Source organism: Ammospiza nelsoni, chromosome 8 (assembly GCF_027579445.1).
Source record: "Ammospiza nelsoni isolate bAmmNel1 chromosome 8, bAmmNel1.pri, whole genome shotgun sequence".
NCBI classification, from domain to species: Eukaryota; Metazoa; Chordata; class Aves; order Passeriformes; family Passerellidae; genus Ammospiza; species Ammospiza nelsoni.
The window spans coordinates 10,861,978-10,883,415 of NC_080640.1; the positions used below are offsets into that span (position 1 = coordinate 10,861,978).

The 21,438-nt window shown below is 40.8% G+C and overlaps 1 protein-coding gene across 3 annotated transcripts in view; it reads left to right on the forward strand.

Annotated features, from left to right (window-relative positions):
• The window catches only part of SORCS1 (sortilin related VPS10 domain containing receptor 1), a 257,123-nt gene that overhangs the window by 183,414 nt on the left and 52,271 nt on the right, over window positions 1–21,438 (forward strand). For all 3 annotated transcript variants that reach the window (XM_059477096.1, XM_059477098.1, XM_059477097.1), the window contains exons 7-10: window positions 4,989–5,107; window positions 7,282–7,371; window positions 12,529–12,708; window positions 16,749–16,895. In XM_059477096.1, the coding sequence (XP_059333079.1) occupies window positions 4,989–5,107; window positions 7,282–7,371; window positions 12,529–12,708; window positions 16,749–16,895 (536 nt within the window). The remainder of the gene's footprint in view (window positions 1–4,988; window positions 5,108–7,281; window positions 7,372–12,528; window positions 12,709–16,748; window positions 16,896–21,438) is intronic.

Consider the following 21,438-nt stretch of genomic DNA (forward strand, 5'->3'; position numbering starts at 1 on the left):
TTTATTTTTCAAAGGCTTCAGGCCCAATCCATATCAATCTGGGGCTGAAAGCATGGTGGTAAAACTGATTTTTCTTGTTGGAAGAAGTTCATGTGAATGTTATCTCACATTTCCATTTGTACGCTTGGGTGTCCCCGGTGTTTCACTTTGATTTTGGAACAGGATCAAAGGCAAGCCAGCAAAGTCAGCAGGAATTGTGATTTTTTTTTTTTTTTTTGGTCTGGCTTCAGGGCAGCACCCCAGTAAGACAATTAATCCCCTCTGGTTCTTAATCACACGATAAGCTTCTCTTTGTTACATTCACCACCACAAACAGCGGGCAGGGTGATGGTGGAAGTTAAATCTGGGTTTGTTCAAATGCATCCTAAAGTGCTTTCAGAAGGTATAAACTTAATGACACATAGGGGTTCAGGTTTGTGAAGAATACACAGGATCCTAAAATTAACAGGCTTATCTGATTTGAGCTTGGTAGGGTTATCCCAGTAAGGCCTGATTCAAGCTAATTAAATGGGAGGTAATTTTTATTCTGGTAGTGCCTACTGAGAAATCCAGACTGTTGGTGCAAATTAGAAAGATGGATTCCTACAAGGCACTTGGAAACTAACTGGGTACCCAGTGGCCCTCCAGAGAATGGCAAAACTGACTCAGGGGATGTCTGAATGACAGCTTCTGTAGACAGTAAAACAACTATTACATTTATGAGCCATACCTTTGCTTTTGTAGATAAGAGACCAATTTATTTAGAGTAAAGTTTTTAATTTTTTTTAAAGTATGGATGAAAGAAGCTAAGGTGTTTTCTAATGTGCTGGCAAAGATTTAGAGAGCTCCTGATATTTAAAAAGTAGTTTTGTTTCCTTTGCTTTTCTTCTGCTGTCCTGATTTACATAGCAGCTTTTCCTACTGAAAGATAATTTAGGTGCTGCTGTGATGCAGGTTAAGACCAAAGTCTCACCTGGGGCCAGCAGACATGTTCTGCTTGCTGATCCACAGGGACTGAGCATCTGGCCAAAAGTGCCTGAATCACAAAGTTGCACTAGTACCTTAATTTCTGTTTTCACAGGAAATTGCTGGGAAGAATAAAACAATCACTGTTGTGGAAAAAATGAGTAGGCAGCCTAGCCTGGCAGTCTTTTCCTAACATAGCTACAGTGGTGAATTAATTCCCCTAGTCCCCTAAACCTGTGCAGTGATTTTTTTTTTTCTTTTCCTGGTTGTAATTAGGTTTTTTTTCTTGATCATGATTAGTATTTGTCCTGGAGAAGGACATCTGTTAGTTTTTCTCATTATAGTTTTATCCCAGAAATGGTGGAGGATATACTTCCCTGTGTAAAGAAAGATTTTTGATGCTAACATGCAATGAAGAAAGAGTAGCAGCAGGATAAAACCAGATTTGTGAATAGTTAGTAAATGGGATGGTTTCGTTTCACTGATCTTCATTACTGGTTAATTGCTTTGCAGTTGCTGAGTCCTGGAGAGTTGTGAGCATATTCCCATACCATGCATGTTTCAAAAATCAACGTTCAGACCAGATGGAAATGGATAAAGAACAGTCATTTCATGTGTTTCTCAAAAAACCAAAAGATTAAAGTACAGGAGAACATTTATTTAAACTGTGGAATTCATTGCCATGGGAGGTTGTGAATGCTGAAGATGTACCTGCCCTGCCAAGGCAACCTAGACTTGTTTTATTAGTCACTGAGGGAGAAGGGTTGCAGGCCTGGGTCTTTCAGTGACATATGTCACTACCATGTTCTTATGGGTCATTAGTTACAGGATGCCAGTCATGCTTCAAAAGCAGAAACTATCCCTAATGTCTGAGTTGCTCAGTAATGAGCTGGGATGCTCCACAGAAAATCTGTGAAACAGATAATTTACTACATTGTATAAAACTCCTGATTTGTCCCCAGTGGACTAATTGATAGAGGAAAAGACACGTTCCTCAGTGAACTAAAGACAAGAAAAATATAAATTATGCATTTGCAGAGTAGAGTGACCATTTTCTCTGACTCTCTCTGTGATCTGATAAGGTTTTGAGAAGACATAACTGCAAGCTTACACTAGGAAGCAGTGGATGTCAGGGTTTGATTTAATCCAAAAAAAGCACTTGTCAACAAAATATCCTGAAGAATAGGATAGTCCCACTACTTTAGGAAGGGATCTAAAACTCTCCTGTTTACCTTTTCAGAGGCCAACCAGCCTCCAGTAACCACCAATAACCTTCCTTCACCAGCTGAGCCAAGAAATGTCTCTGGGACAGGTTGGATCCATTTGTATTGGGAACATACAAGCATGGTGCTCAAGCTAAATGGAAAAAGTAAAATATTTCATGGCACAGGGTCCCCCTGGCTCTTAACATTTTCTGTGTTAGCTTTTGCAATTCTCTTTCACCACTGAAACAGATCAATTTTTTCAGAGATTTCCCTTACAAGATGTCTCCACCGCTACGTTCTGTGACTTTTCTTGCTTCCTCTTTAGAAATAGCTGCCGTTCCCTGAGAAGATTCCTACTCTGGGTGTCTAAACCTGTCAAAAATGAATGCATCTGGGGGTGTAAGAGCTGGGAGTTGCTATGTTCTTCTGTCTAGGCACAGTGTGACTTTGTTGTTGTATATTAAAAACAGCAGCTATTGTTGGAGGTGAGGGTTCTGGAAATGAAAAGCATAATGTCCTAATTACCTATGGCAGGGAAAACATCTGTGTGAGAAAACTAATGAAATTAATTCCAGAGCTTAGCAACTGAATACATTAATTGACATTAATTAATGCGAAATTACAAACCTCTGCCAATGAAGTCACATGAAATGTCCGCGAGAATGAAATGGAAAAAATCCTTAAGTTAATGTGAACACAGAAAATCTTCCCCTAGGAAAAAAAGTGAGAACCAGGCACTGCAAGAAGTCTGCTTCTCCTTCTTTCTGTCTCCTGTAGCAAAAGGAGCTTTTCCTGTTGTGCACATCTCAGTGTTTGGCTGTTTGGGAGATTAGCTTAAGCAATTTCAGTGCTCTGCCCTTTAGTAGTTATTACTGGCATTTTAGAATTGAAGCCACGGAGAATTGCGCTGTAAAAGTTCACAGGAATTGCCTTAGTAAATCTTCATCAATGATACAATCACTGCTGCACAGACTCCTGTGATCACAGCAGAAATAGGGATAGTCCCCATTCCTCCATTAAAGCACAATCCAAAAAACCTCAGTCTCCTCTAATGGATGTCAACCTGGCCTGCTCTTTAAAATCTCTTGTGGAGGAGATTCCTTAATCCCCCAGACTTTTTACAGCTCAGGTGGCAGTAGCACCATTTCAACTGAGGCTGCTTTGCTGAACTCAGGATTGGCACATATTTCACTCGGGAGCTTTGTTGTGGCAGAGTGGGACACCCTTCCTGCAGTTTGTGTGCAGCTCTGGAGCCCTCAGCACAGGAGAGCTGTGGACCTGTTAGAGAAGGTCCAGAGGAGGCCACAAAGTTGATCAAGGGCTGAAACACATCTGCATGTGAGGCTGACACAGCTGGGCTTGCTCAGCCTGGAGAAGAGAAAGTTCTGAGATCCTATAGAGACCTTTCAGCACTGTTAGGGCAAGGAGGGGACATGCTGACCACACAGCACTGTTGGGTGGTGGAGAGACTGTGTCCCCCTGTCCCCTTTTCCTGGCTGCAGAGGGCTGAAAGGCTCTGAAAGGGAACTTTCCTGAGCTCACAGGAACGAGCAGGCTGGGAATTATGTCGTTCCCTGCCCTCTCGTGGCTAATGTGGAAAAAATCATGTCCCTCTGAAGGGAAATACATTTCGATCATGCTGCCCAGGCTGTGCTCATTAATGCTTTGCAGTGAGCTGCGAAAGCATAAAATGTTATAAACAGCAGCAACTAATAATACATAGCACTTTATATATTCCAAGAACCCTGCAAATGCTGGAGAAAAAAAATCATCCTTCACTGAACTTTCCTGAAGGTTCGTTACCCTGCATGTCTGCTTCCAGCAGAAGTCAACAGCCCTTAGAAGCAAGGAAAGAAATGTCAAATGATAGATTTTAATTAAAACCAAGATTAAATACAAGTTGGTAAAATTCCAGCCATTTCTATTTCAGTGTAAAATGCTATTTCTCTGATCTCAAGGTGGTAATTATATCAAAGAAGGGGCTGTGTCTCTCCAAGGAAAATTATTAGAAGTACTTTTAACATTAAATACAATGTAGTGTTTCTATCATGTAAGTATGAATGTTAAAAAGCCAAAATTGTTCCTTGTGTGGCTCAGTTTTGTCATAAAACAAAGTGCAAGTTCTTAATGAATCTGGAAGAGTCCAAACAGATTACTGAGAATCTGGTTCTGTATTCTAGGGTAAATTGTCCCCATGAAGAAATTCAAATTGTTTTTCTTCAGGTGACAGATTATGAGATTGGCACCTTGCAGTGCTTCAGAATAGGAGGTGGGGACATCCCACATAGTGACAGTGGATGAGATGGCTGCCATGGCTGTGAGATGGATGGCTGTATTTAGCCATTTAATTTGAAACTGCTAAGACTTCTAGTTACAAGAGAGTGTGGAATGATTGCCCAGGTCTCCCAGAGTGCATCTACCTATGCTGTCAACAGCAAAGTAGGTAAAACCCCTGAACAGAAGCTGGTCTGAGGTACTTTCCAAGTTGATCTGAATTACTCTATAGAGTGTAAGTGCGGTAGGAAATACAGAGGTGCATCACAGAAGGTTCTCCCTTGGTAAAAATGTATAGTTCTGATATCTGATCTAGGGCAGAATGAAAGAAATATTGAGAGGTTGAGGCAGGTAAAGAAGGAGGGATATTAAAGGAAGAAAGTAATCAAGGATTTATGAAGGATGTAGGGGAAAGAAGGGCTCTGTGGTGTTGAATGGATGGTGTCAATTCACTTCACATGGATCTGGGAAGCAAAAGTGCCACCTCAGCAAACAGGTTTATGACAGTAGGAAGAATCTGCACTCAGGATCTCAAGTGTATTGTTTTTGTTCTTTTCCTTTCAGATGCCCAATACATCACCTGCAAGATGCAGAACTGCAGTGAAGCCACTCGCAGCAAACCCTTTCCAGGCTACATTGACCATAACTCCCTGATCGTCCAGGGTGATTATGTCTTTGTTCAGGTGCAGAACACCCTCCTCTCTTATGTGTTCTACTACTTTATATTACATTATTTTGTCTTCTATTATTTTTTCTTGCATTCCTTTGCATGTGTGTTAGTTTGCAACTGCTCAGATCCATAAAGGCACTGAGTGGGTTGGAGCAGTTTGATACAATGCTAACTGTGTTCCTTTAAGCTCTAGTTTCCTATTGCTGTAGGGCCATAGAGTTCCTGCCTGAAGTATGTTCTCTGTGTGCTGGAGTGCTCTGTGCCACTCCTTGCAATCTCATCAGCACTCTGGAATTACTGCTTTTACCCCCCAGCTGGAAAGTGTGTGTCACTCATCTGCTATTACAAGGGAGAAGACCAAAGCTTTTTTCAGTATAAGAGGGAAATAAGAAAGAAGGGAGGGAGTCAGGGAAAGCACCAAAGGAGTAATCAGGCTTTATTGTTATGCCTCAGTTGTGATTATAGTGAAATGGCAGAAGATGGGATGTGCTCAGCCAGGCTGTGTTCCAGGTGAAAGCTGGTGAATAGATTTGAACCACTGTGGGTTTCATTAGGCTGCTGCCAGTGTCCATTTAATATCAGCTGAAGAGGAGAAAAATAACAACAGAATTGTAGGGAATGTGGAGGTGAGCTGGAGATCACTAGCACTAAACTGGGCTTCCAGACAGTTTATATTTTAGCATGCTTGTGAGTGGAATTGATATTTTACATTGGGTTAGTTGATTACTAATTGGCTTCAGTTAATGAACTCAGTCTTAAACACCAGTCTAAATAATCCACAAATAAATCTGGCACGTATGCTTCAGAACAGCTTTTGTGCCTAGTGTGTCTGAGGCAAAAGGGAAATGTTTATGAGGCAGGGAAAACAGGGGTGTGTGTCACTGTTCAGCCACACTCTCACTCCAGAGTGGCTCTGTGTTTGTGCCTCGACTGACACAGGAGCTGGAGTGTTTCTCTTTACCATCCTGCCTGATGCTGGAGCTGGTGTTACCCTTCTGTTCTTCAGAGGAGGAATGACCCTGTGCCAGGTTGTGTGTGCTTGGAGGAATGGATGAACACCCTCCTTCTAGCCTTCCCTTCTTTCCTTGATCTCCATCTGGCTTTTCTGCAACTAAGCCATTTGGAATTAATTAGTAGGCTTAAAAGCAGTAGGATAAAGGAATGGGAGTTTATTTTTGCACTAAACTTGTTTTATTTACAAACTCACACTCTCTCATTAAAAAATATTTCTGGTCTTCCTTCCCCTAACTTTTGCCCAGTTCCCTTCAAAAAAATGTTGAAGAGCTTTAAAATCAGAAATAGTGCTTATTTTACTTAATCTGGTATGAACCTGGCCTCTGTGTATCTTGCATTTCAAACTACTGCAATGCATTTTAAAACACTTACTACTAAAGAAAAGTCTTGATAAGCTCAGGTATCAAACAATTAAAGCAAAGTTCTGCACAGCGAATCCCTTGGAATATTTGTTCTTCAGTATCTTTCATCCAAGGATTTCAAAGTACTTTACAAACATTGATTATACTTCAGCAGCACTGGAAGCCAGAAAAAATTGACAGCTTTTTTCTTTCTTTTTCCCTCCTTTAATAGGTGGTAGAAAATGATATTTTTCATTGCTCTAACCCAGCATTTTCAAGGTCTGCCCTCAGTATTTATGCACTTAAATATATGACCAGATTCACAATAATACCAAATCGACCGAGCTTCTCCTGCCCTCCCTACCTTGGAATATTTAGCTGATCCGATAGCAGATACCTGTGATGGCTTGTCCAGGGCCACACAGGAGCCAAAGCTGGAAGTAGAAATAAAAATCAAGCCTCGTGTCTGCCAATGTGCTGGTGTAATCAACAGCCTAGAGATAGCAAAGAGCAGAGAGTGTTCTGTAAGGCACAGGAGAGCTATGCTCTCAGGAGGTGACATAATGGCCCAGCTGAAGTCAAGACTTCACTATTCACAAGTTTTCACATGAGATTCTAGCCTTTGTCTCTCTTTGCTGAAAATGGGATTCCTCTTGTTTTCTTTTTCAGCCACTGTCAGTTGGATCAATGTTTATTCCTCAGCTGTAACAGCACTGCAGTTTAAGCGATTGCCACCACACTGTGGTATTTCTCTTAACAGCTTTTGTTTGATATTCTTTCTGGTAATAAAAAAAAAACAAACCTGATGATAACTTTCCTGCTTCTCTCATAGCTGACATCAGGAGGAAGACCACATTATTACGTTTCTTATAGGAGGAGCCCATTTGCACAGATGAAGCTGCCAAAGTACTCCCTGCCCAAGGTAGGTTGCTACTGCTAGAATCCCCATATGAATCTACAGATATTTGGGTTGCACAGAGGATCCTGAGTCCAACACAAGTAACTGCAAGATGACATGTAGTGAGGGAAAACAGTATTCTTCCTTAACAGAACTTTTGCAAGCAAGAAAGGACCAAAACCAAAAGTCAGCACTTTGGCTAGTCAAGGACATGAGCGTGAAATGTTGACAGATACCACAGCCCACGTTAATTACAATTTCTTTATGCTTAATTAATTAAGTTTTGGAGGGAATTCTCTCTTTTTTTTTTTTTTTGGTCTTAAAATTCCCCTCTCCTCTCACTCTCTTGTATGGGTTGCTTTTTGTGCTTTGCCTCATTAGTAGATTTTAATGGGAACCAAGCAGAAAGATGTCTCTGTGTGCCTGCTCTGTCTCCAGCCTAATTAACAATGGTGAATTAGCATTGGAGATTGAAAGGATATGTCTGCCTTCTGAAGCTGAATTTTTGAAAGACCTGTGTAAAATGTTAGCTTCATTTTGAAGAAACCACCAATTTGCAGCTGGTATCCTAATGGGCTCTTAACAAAGAAAGAGGCCTCTTTTTTTTTAGCCTTTTCATTCTTGATAGAGTCTGTCTTAAGTGAGATTTAAGCTGAAAGGTAGCAAATGATCTTATGGATTCTATAGGAGGTCTAACATCAGAAGACAAATGCATTCCCAGAAACTAAGCAGGGATTGTCAAAAGAAAAAAAGAAAAAAAAAAAAAAGAAAGAGCAAGGTCAGATTTTATGGTAGAAATGTTCAAAGGGATAACTTTGCTAATTTCACAACTGGCTGTCTTTGATTCTTCAACCCAGCAGACCTGTTGATCGTGGATTGACTGGGTGACCTTCATGTAAACAGACTGCAGTTCAAACCCAGCCCTCTGGTGCCTCAGCTTCCCTAGGCTGCTGTTGCAGCCTTTGCTGCTGTTCACAGCACTGGAAACCAGCTTGCAGCACAGTGAGGACCTCACCAGAAGCCATGAGGTCTTAGCTTTTACACAGGAGATCTGTGGTCTGCCTCAAAATTTTCAGCCACATTTTAAGATACTTTGAAACTTCCTTCTGAAGCAAGTGAAAATACTCTGTAAATCCACATCAGATTTAAATAGGTATTATTTGAAAGAGCCCTTAGCAACAGAGCTGCATTTTAGCATGATTATTGTAAAAGCCAAATAAAAATTGTGATTTACAGCCAATGCAGACCATCTGTAGAGACGCTGTTTGCTTTAAACTTATTGTTTCCTTTAGCCCACACTTATTTTTTGTCCACCTTCTCAAAGAATTCACTGGAAGCCCAGGGAAAATGTGCTAGAGTTAAATTACAATGTGTTCCAGAGAACAGGAATTGGAGCAATATATTCATGTTATTTGACCCAAAGAAAGATGCTTTGTCACAACCTCAGAATATCTTCAAAGTCTGGAGAGCTGCGTTTGGCTTGGAAGGAGCTGCAGCAGAGCTGTGGCTGTCTAGGAGGCTGCCATCAAAGCAAAATAGTCACTTTTATGAAAAATGCACAGAGAGTTATATTATTCAAGGAATTGGAACATACAGCTTCTTTTATGCCCAAATTCTCTTTCATCTCCTTCAGCCTAAGAAAGAGGGGCCAAATTTGGTAAACAGTACTAAGTGACTTCTGGAATTGAAGATGGAAATACCAAGCTTTTTGTCTCTGTGTGTCACTCCTCCTGAGCTGGAGGCGTGTGATGGCAGGCAGCCTTGGCAGGTGATGCTGCTGCTCAGGCAGGATGGCCTACAGCAAATCAAACTAAAATATTATTCTTGTTGACATTAGCAGCCTTGTAGCTACTTTGATTAAAAGCCTAAATAAATAAACTTGAAACTCTGTTCCATTCAAGCAGATGCCTGCCTATGTGCATACAGGTTGTGTTAACCCTGTAAATAGACTTTATTGAGACCTCTTAATTGTTGCAGTAATGTTGATCTGGGGGTTGATGCTGCCTATTCCATACCACAGCACTACAATATGGGCTGTGTCACACACTGTAGTGCACACAGGGTGCATTTACTCCAGTTTAGACCAATGCACTGGGCAGACATTTGAGAATATTGAAGCAAGTCAAGCAATTTCTCTTTTATAAACACCTGGTCTTAAATGGTATTGAGTTGAATAGGGATGGGATGGGTGCATCTGGTACCTCTGTTTTGAACTCATCACCTGCTTTCAACCTCAGGATGTACATCCTGATGGAAGAAGAAATAACAACAAAAAAAAAATAAGAATACAGACCTTAAAAGAGCTGACAGCCCCAGTAATTTCACAGAAGGCAAAGGCAAGAACCAGCATCTTCACAGACATTTTACAGAATATTCTGAGTTGGAAGGGACCCACAAGGACCACCAAGTCCAGCTCTTAAGTAAAGAGCCCACTGGGGAGTGATCCCACAACCTTGTTGTTATTAGCCCCATGCTCTGACCAACTGAGCTGGCAGAATAAAACTGGCATTACACATCCCTACCACTTATCTTGCCAGGAAAAATGTTCCCTGACCAAATGCAGAAGGGGCAATTGTTCAGTAATTCAGAAAGCCTTGGCTTTCAGTCAGTTGAGGAGACACCTGATCAAACCCATGTACAGCATTGTGTTACTTTTGTCTTTGAAAAGGCAAAAGGGACAGATAGTAGAACTGCATATTAATGTACTTCCAGTATGTTCTGGAACAGAGAGAAAAAAGCTTGGGCTCTCAGTAGACAAATGCAAGGGGAGCCCCTAAAGGTGATAATGACTGTTTGAGACAGGTGCTTTGCTTCACATTCCTGTCCTCTTCCATCTCTGTAAGGAGCTTGTGCTATATCAAGATGAAGGCTGTCTTTTTGTATTATTCCTCCTCCCCAAGAAATTAATCCCTATCCTGAAAAAACGTACATAATATGATATGCTGATTAATTTTAATTTTCCCAGTGTGGAAATGAAGAAATTCCAGATGCTGTTCCAAGATCTGTTTGATGCTCATTTACTAATCCTTTTCTATCAAAGCTGTGCATCATTGCTGCATCTGTTGGACAAGGCCATATTAAGAGGAATAGTTAATTTATTCCCAAAGGCACACAGTTGGAATGCTATTTTTTTGACTTCCTGCATTACATATATTATACCAATTCCATCTCAATCTCTGCTTCCCCAGGCTTAAATTCCTTCAGCCATACTGGAATCTTCTGTAGATTTCCATCTTACAGCATGCTCTGATCAAATGCAGGAAGCACCTAGTGAATAAATTAACTCATTTCCTTCTTCAGCATTTGTGAAATTGTCTTTAGTTTTCTCTGGTGTTGATCAAAGTATCTTTTTGCCCCTCTCCTCCAGTTTTTACAAAACTATTAAATGAAATGGTAAGGTAATGAGGAAGTACCTTCACTAGGCAAAGCAAGTTTTAGTTTCTGCCTATGTTTAAATGCAGAAGCCTGCCCATGTGTGCCCATGTGCAGAAATTAACACTTGTGATTAGAGCTGTGCTAGCCAATGTTGCCTGGAGCACACTGGGAACACCTGCTGGTGTAGATCTACCAGCAGGCTGAACCAGGGTGACAGTCTGAAAAGAGGAGCCACTGACAAACAGCTGTGGCTGTAACTCCTCCTGGCACAGCTGGAGCTGAGAGAGGATGTCTGTTCACCACCAAAATTAGTAGGACTCAGTGGGACTTACATTACTTTTCCTATTGCCTCGGGAATTAAGCCAATCTGTTCCTTCACAAATCGAGCCCATCTTCTGGGACATGATTTTCTCCAGTGCAAAGAAGAAAGTAAATCAAGCGCATATTCATCCACTCTGTATTCAGATCTGGATCTGGATGAACAAGCAACTGTTCTGAATCTTAACTCCATGGTGAATCCACTTTCAAATTCATAGATCAAATTTCTTCATTATATTACTTTTTTATTTTTAAATTACAAGACTTCATCTGGAAGTATTAATCCTCCGTAAAAAGCCACCAGACACTGAATTTTCAAAGACTATTATTAGCAGAAGGGAGAAGTAGCATCTGCTTCCAAAGAGTATATTTTCTGATAAAGTTCTCAGTTTTCATATAGAAAGTCCTGGCTGAGATTCATGGAAGCAGAATAACTTTAGGATATCTGCCCAAAACAGACTGAACAGCTGAGTCTTCTGGGAATCACCTGGTGCTAAGAAATCTTCATTTCTTTTCCTACCTCCACAGATTTTTATGGCACCAAAGAACTCAGGATGCCTCTGCTGGGCAGATAGAGCCTGGGAATTTGATTATAACAATCTCTCTCTTGGTGGCTTTTTCCATTGTAATGGAAAATAAAATAAAATGGGTAATAATTTCTCCAGGCATTGAAAGATGAGATCAGGTTCAATAGTTCCTGTTTTTTTCTTCACTTATGCAACCTTATAATTGCTTCCTGCCTGCTGTAACACAGAGAACAAAAGCAGAAAAAAACTTCACGCATAGTGCTGGTGATCTAACTACATATCTGTTCTTTATATCTAGTGAGGATTAAGGTTGTTTTTCTATTTCTTGGGGTGTGCTGTTTAGTGTAGTGGTCCAGGGCCTTGGCTCCAGCCCACATTGTCATTAGAAACAGTAGATAGCAGCAGATGTTCCCTCATTAGTTCCTACTTGTATCAGGTCCTGAGCATATTTGGCTTGTGAATGCTGGGCAAGAAGCAGATGTTTCAGATGGTGTTTTTTTTTCTTCTTCTTTTTTTTAAACTCCTACACTATTAATATCTGTGATTCCATAGTCATGTGTGGAATCACTCAGATGCTAAACAGAAAAAACCCCTAACAAATAAACAATCCTTCCTATTCCCCAGACAAAATTTTCATTAAAACGAAGGTGTTGGTAAGGGGAGTGTAAGTGCTGCTGTTTAATGCTGTAGTGCCAATGGTAATGTTCAATTAACACCTCATCAGTTAATTACTACTTTGAAAATTGGCAGAAGAGAGCTGGTGTAAAATATTCATGGATGGAATACTTGCTTAGAGTAGCTGTGGACAATAAAATAGTAAATTGCCACTGTATTGTCTAGTGAGTTCCGCGTTAAACTCCAGCTTAAATATATCCCTTGCTCCTCCCCAATTTCTTTGGTGCCATTGGAAATGGCAGCACAGAGCTCCCCCAAGTAACCTGCCTCTCTTTTCTTTCCCCAGGACATGCATGTTATCAGCACAGATGAGAATCAGGTGTTTGCAGCTGTTCAAGAGTGGAACCAGAACGACACGTACAATCTGTACATCTCCGACACCCGAGGGGTCTACTTCACCCTGGCCTTGGAAAATGTCAAGAGTAGTCAAGGGCTGGAGGGGAATGTGATGATTGACCTCTATGAGGTATGTCATAACTCCAAATATCTCACTGCTGTCTCAGAAGCTCACATGATGCCAATTCCCTCCTTGCACATCAGTGTCATAAAATGCATGTGAACAGCGAAGCCAACAAATGACTAAATACAGAGTTTTACCCTTCCTGGATTTACTGCTATATTCACCAGTAGGTTCTCAGGCGAAGAACAGCTCATGGCTCTTTGATGCATAGGAAAAAGTTGTGGAATTCAGTTCCACAGTTGCTAAGAGGAACTCTGTCAGCCAAAATGCTGCTTGGACCCATGTTGGCTCTATGGCTCTGAAAGCTCCCAACAGTCTCAGTAGTATCATTCTCCAATATTTGCTGCATTTCTGGCAACCTAATCTCTTGTTTTAGAAGAGACTGCCATTTTCAGCTGTCCTTGTCACCTTTCTCAGCTTGGACTATTCTGGGAACTTAAGTAGTTATTGATATGCTCTCTTGGGCTATCCCATGTGCATGGAAACTCTCATACTTCATTTTGATGCCCTTTTTACCCTGAGCCTTTTTCTGAACAAGTGTGCTCTGCTTAAGCTCATGGTACAAATGCCAGTTTGCATTGGCTTCTATAATCTAGGACAATTGATCCTAACAATAGGACTTCTAATGTGCCCTTGTCCATCTCTTGCTCTCCTGCCTGTTTTCCCTCTGGAACATTCAGCTGAGGAGAAATGAAATCCTCAGCTGCTGTTCTGAGGGTCAGGTTCTGTTTTCAGGTCTCCTCCAGGGTATTTTTCTGACCATTTAGAATAAAGGTCATAAAGTAGATGTGAGTGCCTTTGAGGATGAAGATGCTTCCTGTACTTCCCCATCGCTGTCTCAATATTAGCTCTGCTCTGTAGTTTTCCTTCCTTCCTGCCCTCTACTTGGAAACCACCTTGAATTGTCCAGAAATCTCAAGAGTTATACATCAGTGCAGATGGACTGGAGGAGGATGGGCACTGCCATTTCAGTCATTTGGACATATTTTACCATTAATCTCTCTGCAGTGCTGGCAGCCCATGGAAAAACTGTTGCCTCTTATTACTGTCAGCTGGGGAAGCAGCTTTACTGCATTATGTAAAGGTGTCCTACATCCCAGGGGGTAAAGAAAATCTTTTGTTTTGTTTTATTCATCTGACACCACACAGCAACCTGGATTGAAATTGATGGGATCAGACTTAGAGCATCATATCTGCTGAGTATCTAGATAGAAGGAATATTGGCTGACACAGAACCTGGCACAAACCTTCCTTTCAGTTTGATGTTCTTGCTGGAAGAGAACAGAGCCAGCCAGCATGGTTCTCTGAGTCAAATTGTTATAGTGATCTCGGGAAAAATGGAGAGGAAGGCAAGAGAAGGAGAAAAATCCATAGATAAATTAAAAGTAAGTGGAGAGATTGCCAAATGAGTCCTTCTCTGGTGGCAGCAGTATATTTAAAAAAGCATCAACATTAGAGAAGATGCCAGAGAAAGGCCTGTTTAATGTGCATGTTTGTCAGGTGTTAGAAGTAAGTTCTTCTGGTTGCAGTGAACACGTTTGTGTGTGTAATTCCCAAGCTGATTCTAAATCAAGAATAAATCTGCTCAATGCTGTGAAGCAGGGAATTGGACTGGGTACAAAGAAATAAAAATTCTTTCATGTTGTCTCCTTGAGCTCACAAAAAGGCTGTCCTAGAGACCACATCCTAAAGTGAGGGAAGAGCTAAATCACTGACCACAGTCTAAGTGCCCTTTCTAGTTCCTGTGTCTGCCCAGGCTGTGCTGGAATGGTCCACAGCAAGACAGTCCCACCTGTGACAATCCATGACTGAGGTGATAACAGACTGTGAGGTGGTGTGTCTATAGCTGTGTCTATAGCAATGGTATATGTCCCTGCCACTCTGGAAATTACTTTTTCCTAGAAGTATGTATGTTGGCTGAGGAGTATGTTCAATGTATGAAGGTGGTAATGGGGAGTGAAAAATGTCTTAAGAGTTGTATGCTCAAGTGTCTTGTATGGATCTTTCTGAAGCTGTAGAGCAGCATTAGTATCTGCACAGAATGCATTCAGGGTGGTGAGGATTCTACAGTTCCTGTGGAGGAGCTGATGGAGTGCTTTCCTCTCTGACCACTGGTAGTCATGCACTCGCTTGCCTGGGCCTTTCTCTGCAATCACTGTGTGAGCAGCAAGGCTGAGCAGCTCCCTGTGTGTGTCAGGGCTGTGTATGTGCAATTGGTCTGTCTCTTCCTTCTGAGAGTACACAAGCATGTGTGTGCAGTCTTTTTTTTAAGATAAAGCTGTCCAAGACTGACAGAATAACTTTGCTTTCTCAGGAAAGGATTCTGAATCCCAGCCTGTGACTAGAATCATAAAAAGAAAAAAAAAAATCAGGATTTCAGAGCACTTTTATTGCTCGATATATAAAGTGCTCTTTAATCATTTATGGCCAGCGTTTCACAGGGACTATATAATAGAACAATTTTGGGACAGCAGCAAAGCAAAGTACAACTGCAACTATAGGCTGTAGCCTCTAGTAGTAAAGGCAGAAATATGTGTTTTTTTCCATCCCTGTCTATTCATGCACTGTCACTGTGAGACAGGGGTACCCTTGTCTTTTCAGTGTGCCTTTCTACTAAAACAAAGAAATCCTGAATACTTAGTTGGATAGGGTCTAACAATCTAGCTGGTAAATTGAAAAGGTTATCTTTTTTCTGTTTATATCCACAATGAATTAGTTAAATATTTAATTTAAATACTATTGCCCTTTAAAGCAAGCTATGTCAAAGTCTTTATGAACTTCAAGTGAAATTCAGGATGGTGCTATTTGAATGACTAAGTACATCACTGTGCTGTACCTAAGCACTGTGTATAAGTAGTTTCACAGCATGTGATTTAAAGTGCAATAAGGTCCTGTTCACTGGTAGCTGTAGCATCCAAATCCAGCCACATAATTAAATGGGTTGAGCTGTAAAAAGCTCTAAATCTGCTGTGTAACTGTTTGCCATGCCATGTCATTTAATCTCTGTGAATAAAAACTCTTGATGAATGATTCTCTCTGCTAATTCTACATCATAAGCAGAGGTGAGGTGGATGACTGGACAGACTTGCTGGAAACCAAAAAGTTTCTCATTTACCCCCTCCTTCTCCTGATATCACTTCCCTTTTTATTGCATCACTCAGATTGCAGAATGACAGCCTAACAAATTCATTCTCAAGCTGCAGCAGCTATTGGGCTATTGATTTTCAGTGTGCTGAGAAGATGGGAACATTCTGCAGCGTGAGTTGTGGTTTGAGGTTGACTCTTTTTTTCTCCTCACTCAGATACTTTTAGGCTTGGTTCCAATGTGAAACTGTTAGTGTCATGTCTTTGCAAAATCCTCCTGCAGGTCTGTGGATTTAAACTGTTGGGTAAAACACCAGGAAAAAATGAAAGGATGAAGACCTCATTGCCAGCTCTGTAACTGGCATTCTGTGTGGCCTTGCTTGAGTCACCAGTGCTTTGGTTTCCTCAAAATACAAAATTGTAACAAAAATACCTCTGTGCCCCAAGTTATCCCATTGAAACACTGATAATTATTGTTTCGAAACACATTGAGATCCTTAGATGAAATGTCTGAAGAAGGCTGGATGAGAATAGAAACACTGAAATGCAAGTTTGTGTGTGTGTTGCTGTTTTCTTCACAAGCCCAAAATTGCTGCTGCTTCCTGCTGCTGCTGTGCAAGAGAAAAATAATTGCCTGTGCATGTTTCATCTTTCAGGGGGAAGGATGCCTACACAGTTGAGAGGTTGTCACTTTACAGATAATGCTACTGACATCTTGCCATGTTCCCATGATGATTCTGAAATACAATATTTCTTTCCCATTTGTCATCTTTGCACCTATGATGGCTCTGTCTCTTCCCCAGCACTCCAGCTTGCCTTTGATGTACATTGGCAATTCTGGCCCTGACACTGACCACACTGACAGAGCCATCAGAGCCCTGGTGGGTTTGACAGAGAAAACAGGACATGCACAGAGCCTGTATGGACTTGATCTATTTTTCAGCCATGTCAATTTTTCCTAGGTAGCAGGGATAAAGGGAATGTTCTTGGCTAACAAGAAGATTGACAACCAAGTGAAAACTTTCATCACCTACAATAAAGGGAGAGACTGGAGTTTGTTGCAGGCTCCGCACACGGATCTGAGGGGAAATCCCATTCACTGTCTCCTAGTAAGTACCTGAGGGGGGAATTTGGGGGGTGATAATACCCCAGAACAATCTTTTTTCTACCAGGTAACATAACAAAAAGAGGGCAGCTCCCCTCTCCATGCAATGTCTCATGGAGTGCAGTGCTTCAGGCTTGGGCTTCCAGGGGTTTGTACATTGTAATTTACGTTAATTTAATTTAATTTCTGGAACAAATAGTGGATCAGCTGCCTTCTGCAGAAGTGCTGTGTTCCCTGGAAGAGCAGGGGAAGCTGGATGCTGTGTCTGGCAGTCAGTTCTCTGGACACTAGATGGGAGGCGAGAGCTGCTGTAGCTCAGAACTCTGAGCACAGTAACTGGAAACAGGCTGAAAGGAAAAGAGAGCTGGGATTGCTTTCAGGCTGCTCTCTTGACATTAATATTTATTAACATTCATCATTTTCTCTTTGAGCTCATAAGTGAGAATCGACACATTCATCCAAATATATGTGCAGCTTTGTGTTGGTGTAAATTGTATCCATCTCTGTACTTACTGATATAGATCTACACACAGCTACGTCTTTAATCATCATTATATGCAAACAGCTTCCAAGAGGGAGAGTGAAATATAAGTAATGTGAATAGAATTGGAGACCTCTATGAAGTTAGAGAGCCTAAACTGATCTTGACATATTTTTCAGTTGATGCAATCTATTCACAGTAGTGGGATAATATTCAGAACCCCTGTATTTGAGATTCTCAATAGCTTTAAAATTATACTAATTCTAATATGGTTCCAGGCAGAATCAGGGACCCTATTTAGATTGCTCTTACTGCTCCTGTCCTGTACTTGCATGTTGTTTTGCATCTTAAAAAAAAATAATTTCTCATTTTGAGGCATTAGAATCTGAATCAGCATTATATTTTGTAGTTGAATGCTACACTAATCTCTTAACTGAATGTCATGCACTATTGAAAGAGCAAAGAATAAATATTTGAAGCTGCTCAAATAATTGATTTTTTGATTGAGCCAAAATGCAAGTCCTTCATTTCCTCTCCAGTTTGGACAAAATGAATAGGAAAGACTGGGAGTAAGACAGAGGAGTTATTTCAGAGCATGACTAAATTCTTTTGGGTTTCAAATTTTTAAAATTTGTAACTAAGTGAATTTTTTATTAGATACTTCTGTGTGGTGAAAACTAAAAAAGATGGCATGCAAAAAACTTATCAGGCATAAAGCCATTCCGTTCTTTGGAAGGGACTATGTAAAGAGGCCTTTGTGTTTCAAATAGATAGTATAATCTAGTTTTAACTGAAGTGAACATATTCAGTAAAAAAATGCTGACATTTTGACCTCAAATTATAACCAATTTAATCAGAAACTCAAGATTTTTATTATATGATATGATAGTATAATATCCTAGGGGACTGGCAAGGCAGAAGAAAAAAAAAAACACATCAGAAGTAAAATAATAAAAGTAGACTTTATTTTTTTTCCCATGAATTTGAAGTTAGAGTTCTGAAACTGCTTTTCTGGTATTTTTGTGCAGGGATCATGCAAAGTCTGACTTGCCACTCTGGTTATAAGTGAGCCTATAAGTGCAGGAATTGGGTATTTTGTATACAAGGCTATACCTGCCACTGTAGTTGGCCATTATATAATGGAAGGGGTTAAATATCTTTGTGTGAAATAGAAATGGACAGTTTTTATGAAGGGAGAGTGAGTTATGGTCCCTTTAAGCCTTACCTTCCTTACTGTATCTGCTACTATATCCATGGGCATGAGAAGATCCAATAAACTTCATTTAAAATTAGACCAGATATGCCTGAACAAGCTGGGTTCCCTTGGGGGGGATAAATTTGAACAAGCCAGGCAAAGGGTCAGGAGGAGGTGCAGAAAGTGTGGGCACTTGTAGGGACACAGTGAGAACTGACCTGGAGAAGCACATGGTTCTCTGGGGATCGCATCTCCATCCTTGGAGCTCCACTGTACATAAACCACTATTTAAACATTAGTTTGTTTTTATTTTGCACTCTATGCAACCATGTACTTGTTCTGAGAATTACTTCCACCTGGGCAAGCTCAGTAGATGTTTGTCATGCTGTTTACATTTCTTAAGTGCTCTGTGACTTGAGCTGGAGTGCAGGAATTGTTCTGTGATTTCAGGGTGCTGAGGGACAAATCTTCAATGGACTTTAACCTTGTATCTCAGTCTTTGTCCTTCCAGGAGAATGGGAAGTATTTTATCAGCCCTGCCCTGTGATAAGGCCAGAAGAATATTTAGCCATGTTGATTTTTCCTCTTCTCCAACATTGGGTAAAACAGGCAAGAGGCCTCTTTCATTCACTCCTCCATGCTTAGGTTTTCACCAGCTTTTGGAATGGCAGAAGGGCAGGAAACCTCAGCTGAGCATGCAGAATCTCAGGTGGTCAACTTGCAGATTTGAAAGAAAGCAAATAGCTGAAATCTGAATTAAACTTACTTATTTGGTTTTACAGGAACAGACAGTCTGCTTGCCATAGAAAGGGAGGGATAGAAGTACAGAAAATGTACCAAACCACAAAGTGAAATAGCAATTCTGCAAGAGAGACAAGCTATTTAAAAATCCCATCTGAGGTTCACACCTAATGGTGGGGAAGATGAAGGCAGAATGTGGAATGAAAGAATTCTAGAAATTATAGAGAATAAACCACAGAAGTTGGGAGTGGTAGGAAAGTTTTTGAAGCAGAAGCACTCTAAGTTTACTTTCCTGGAAATAACTCAGGGATCCATAAGGGTTTTCTGCTGAGAAAAAAGGCAGAGAAAAGGAATTTTCCCCTGCTCTTAGGCAATTCTGTTCCTTGTCAGTGTGACATAGCTTAGCATTTAAAACACTTCACAAACTCCACTCACCTCTTCAGCCACCCCTGCATCACTGGTTTTACCTCCTTATATCAATTGCTCCTTTTCCTTCTAGACATAACTGTTCCTGACATGATTCTGCTTTTCCTTATGGCGCAGATAAGTGAATTCTTCATAGTCCATTGTACATGTAGTGTCTCCCATCCTTGCTGCACAGCAGATACTAATGCTTTCCCACTGCTGCTTTTCAGCATAATTGTCTCCAGCAGTAGCTCAGGACTCACAATGACATATGTTCCAGCTCATTGGCAAAATGGGATCTGCCATTTCCCAGAGTGACAGCACAGTCCCCAGCCTGTGAGTGCAGTGCTGTGTGCTCTGGGCATTGGGTCTTTAAACCTAAACTAAGTGAGAATTAAAACAGAAGTAAGTACATAGCAGCTAAGTTGTTGGCTAAGGAGGTTAGGAAGGAATCTGGTTGAAGCACAGGGCGAGCCAGACAAAACCATGCCTGTACTGACAGTACAATCCAGGTGGTTTTTCAAAAGGACTCAGAATTTCTTCACATTTTTTGTGAGACAACTCTAAATAATGAGGAAGGAGGAAAGCAATGAAATTCCATCTAATCCCAGGGTTTTGTTTTTCTTGTGTATACCACTTGTATTCTAAGATGAATATACTTAATCTTCATGAAATAGCTGCCAAGGTATTTTATTCCAAAGATGCTGGGTTAGTTCAGTACTTACCAGGTGTTGTGAAGTGGTTGACTGAGGAGTAGTTGTGTCTAGCAAGAGATGAGCCTGGGAGAGTTAATCAATTAGCTTTCAGGGATGGACTTGTGGTTCAAACACAGGGCTGAATCTCAGGAGAATCTTGATTCAATTTTTGGGTCTATCTCAAATTTCCTATGTGACCTTGGGCAAGTCATATATTTTCTCTGTGCCTTGCTTCCCCAGACATCTGTTTATTCCCTCCCACATTTTTTTTTTCTTTTCCATAGGAATTTAAAAGGATTTCAGGATAAAGACCCTCTTCTCATAAAGGGGGACCTTTATGCCATCTGCTGCAGGGTATTTTAAGCATCTAAGTGAGGTGTTTTGAATATGTCTCTTGAAAGTGTTTATCTCTTTTCATTATTCCTTGCTATTGCAGGTGAAAAAATACTGTGACTACCCCTAGGTTTGTGAATGGTGACCAGCATCATCTTTGTGTTATATATAATATTTTCTCTCACTTCTGATGAGGGACAGCCACTAATATATTTGGTTTTTATTGTGTCCTGCCATTGGAGATAGTTCAGGTGGGCTGTGCAGAACAGCCAAAAGTGGATTTGTGGATGTTTATGAGAAATTTTACTAAGAACTCATGAGTTTCCTGAGGGGGGGCCCATAGGAGTGTTGGCTTGAAAATATTAGGAAGCAAGTAATGAACTCCAGCATAATTGTAAACTGTGGCAGTGGGCAGAGAAAGGGGCTTTATCACCTGTGCTTTATCTTCTATCTAGAGTTTAAATGCTCCATGATGTGGTTGCCTTTCCCTTGGTGGCTGTGCAACAGTTAGCACAGATGGAAACAAGACAAGACAAGGAAACACAAACCTGTGATTCTGGTGATAATAATGATTTTAGTAGCCTGTTGGTAATGACAAAAAGGACAGAGAAAATTGATGAAAATTCTGAAAACCAGTGAGATGTCTGTATGTGAATTAAGCTGTGGGAGCTGGAGGAGGAGCACAAAAGGACCAGCA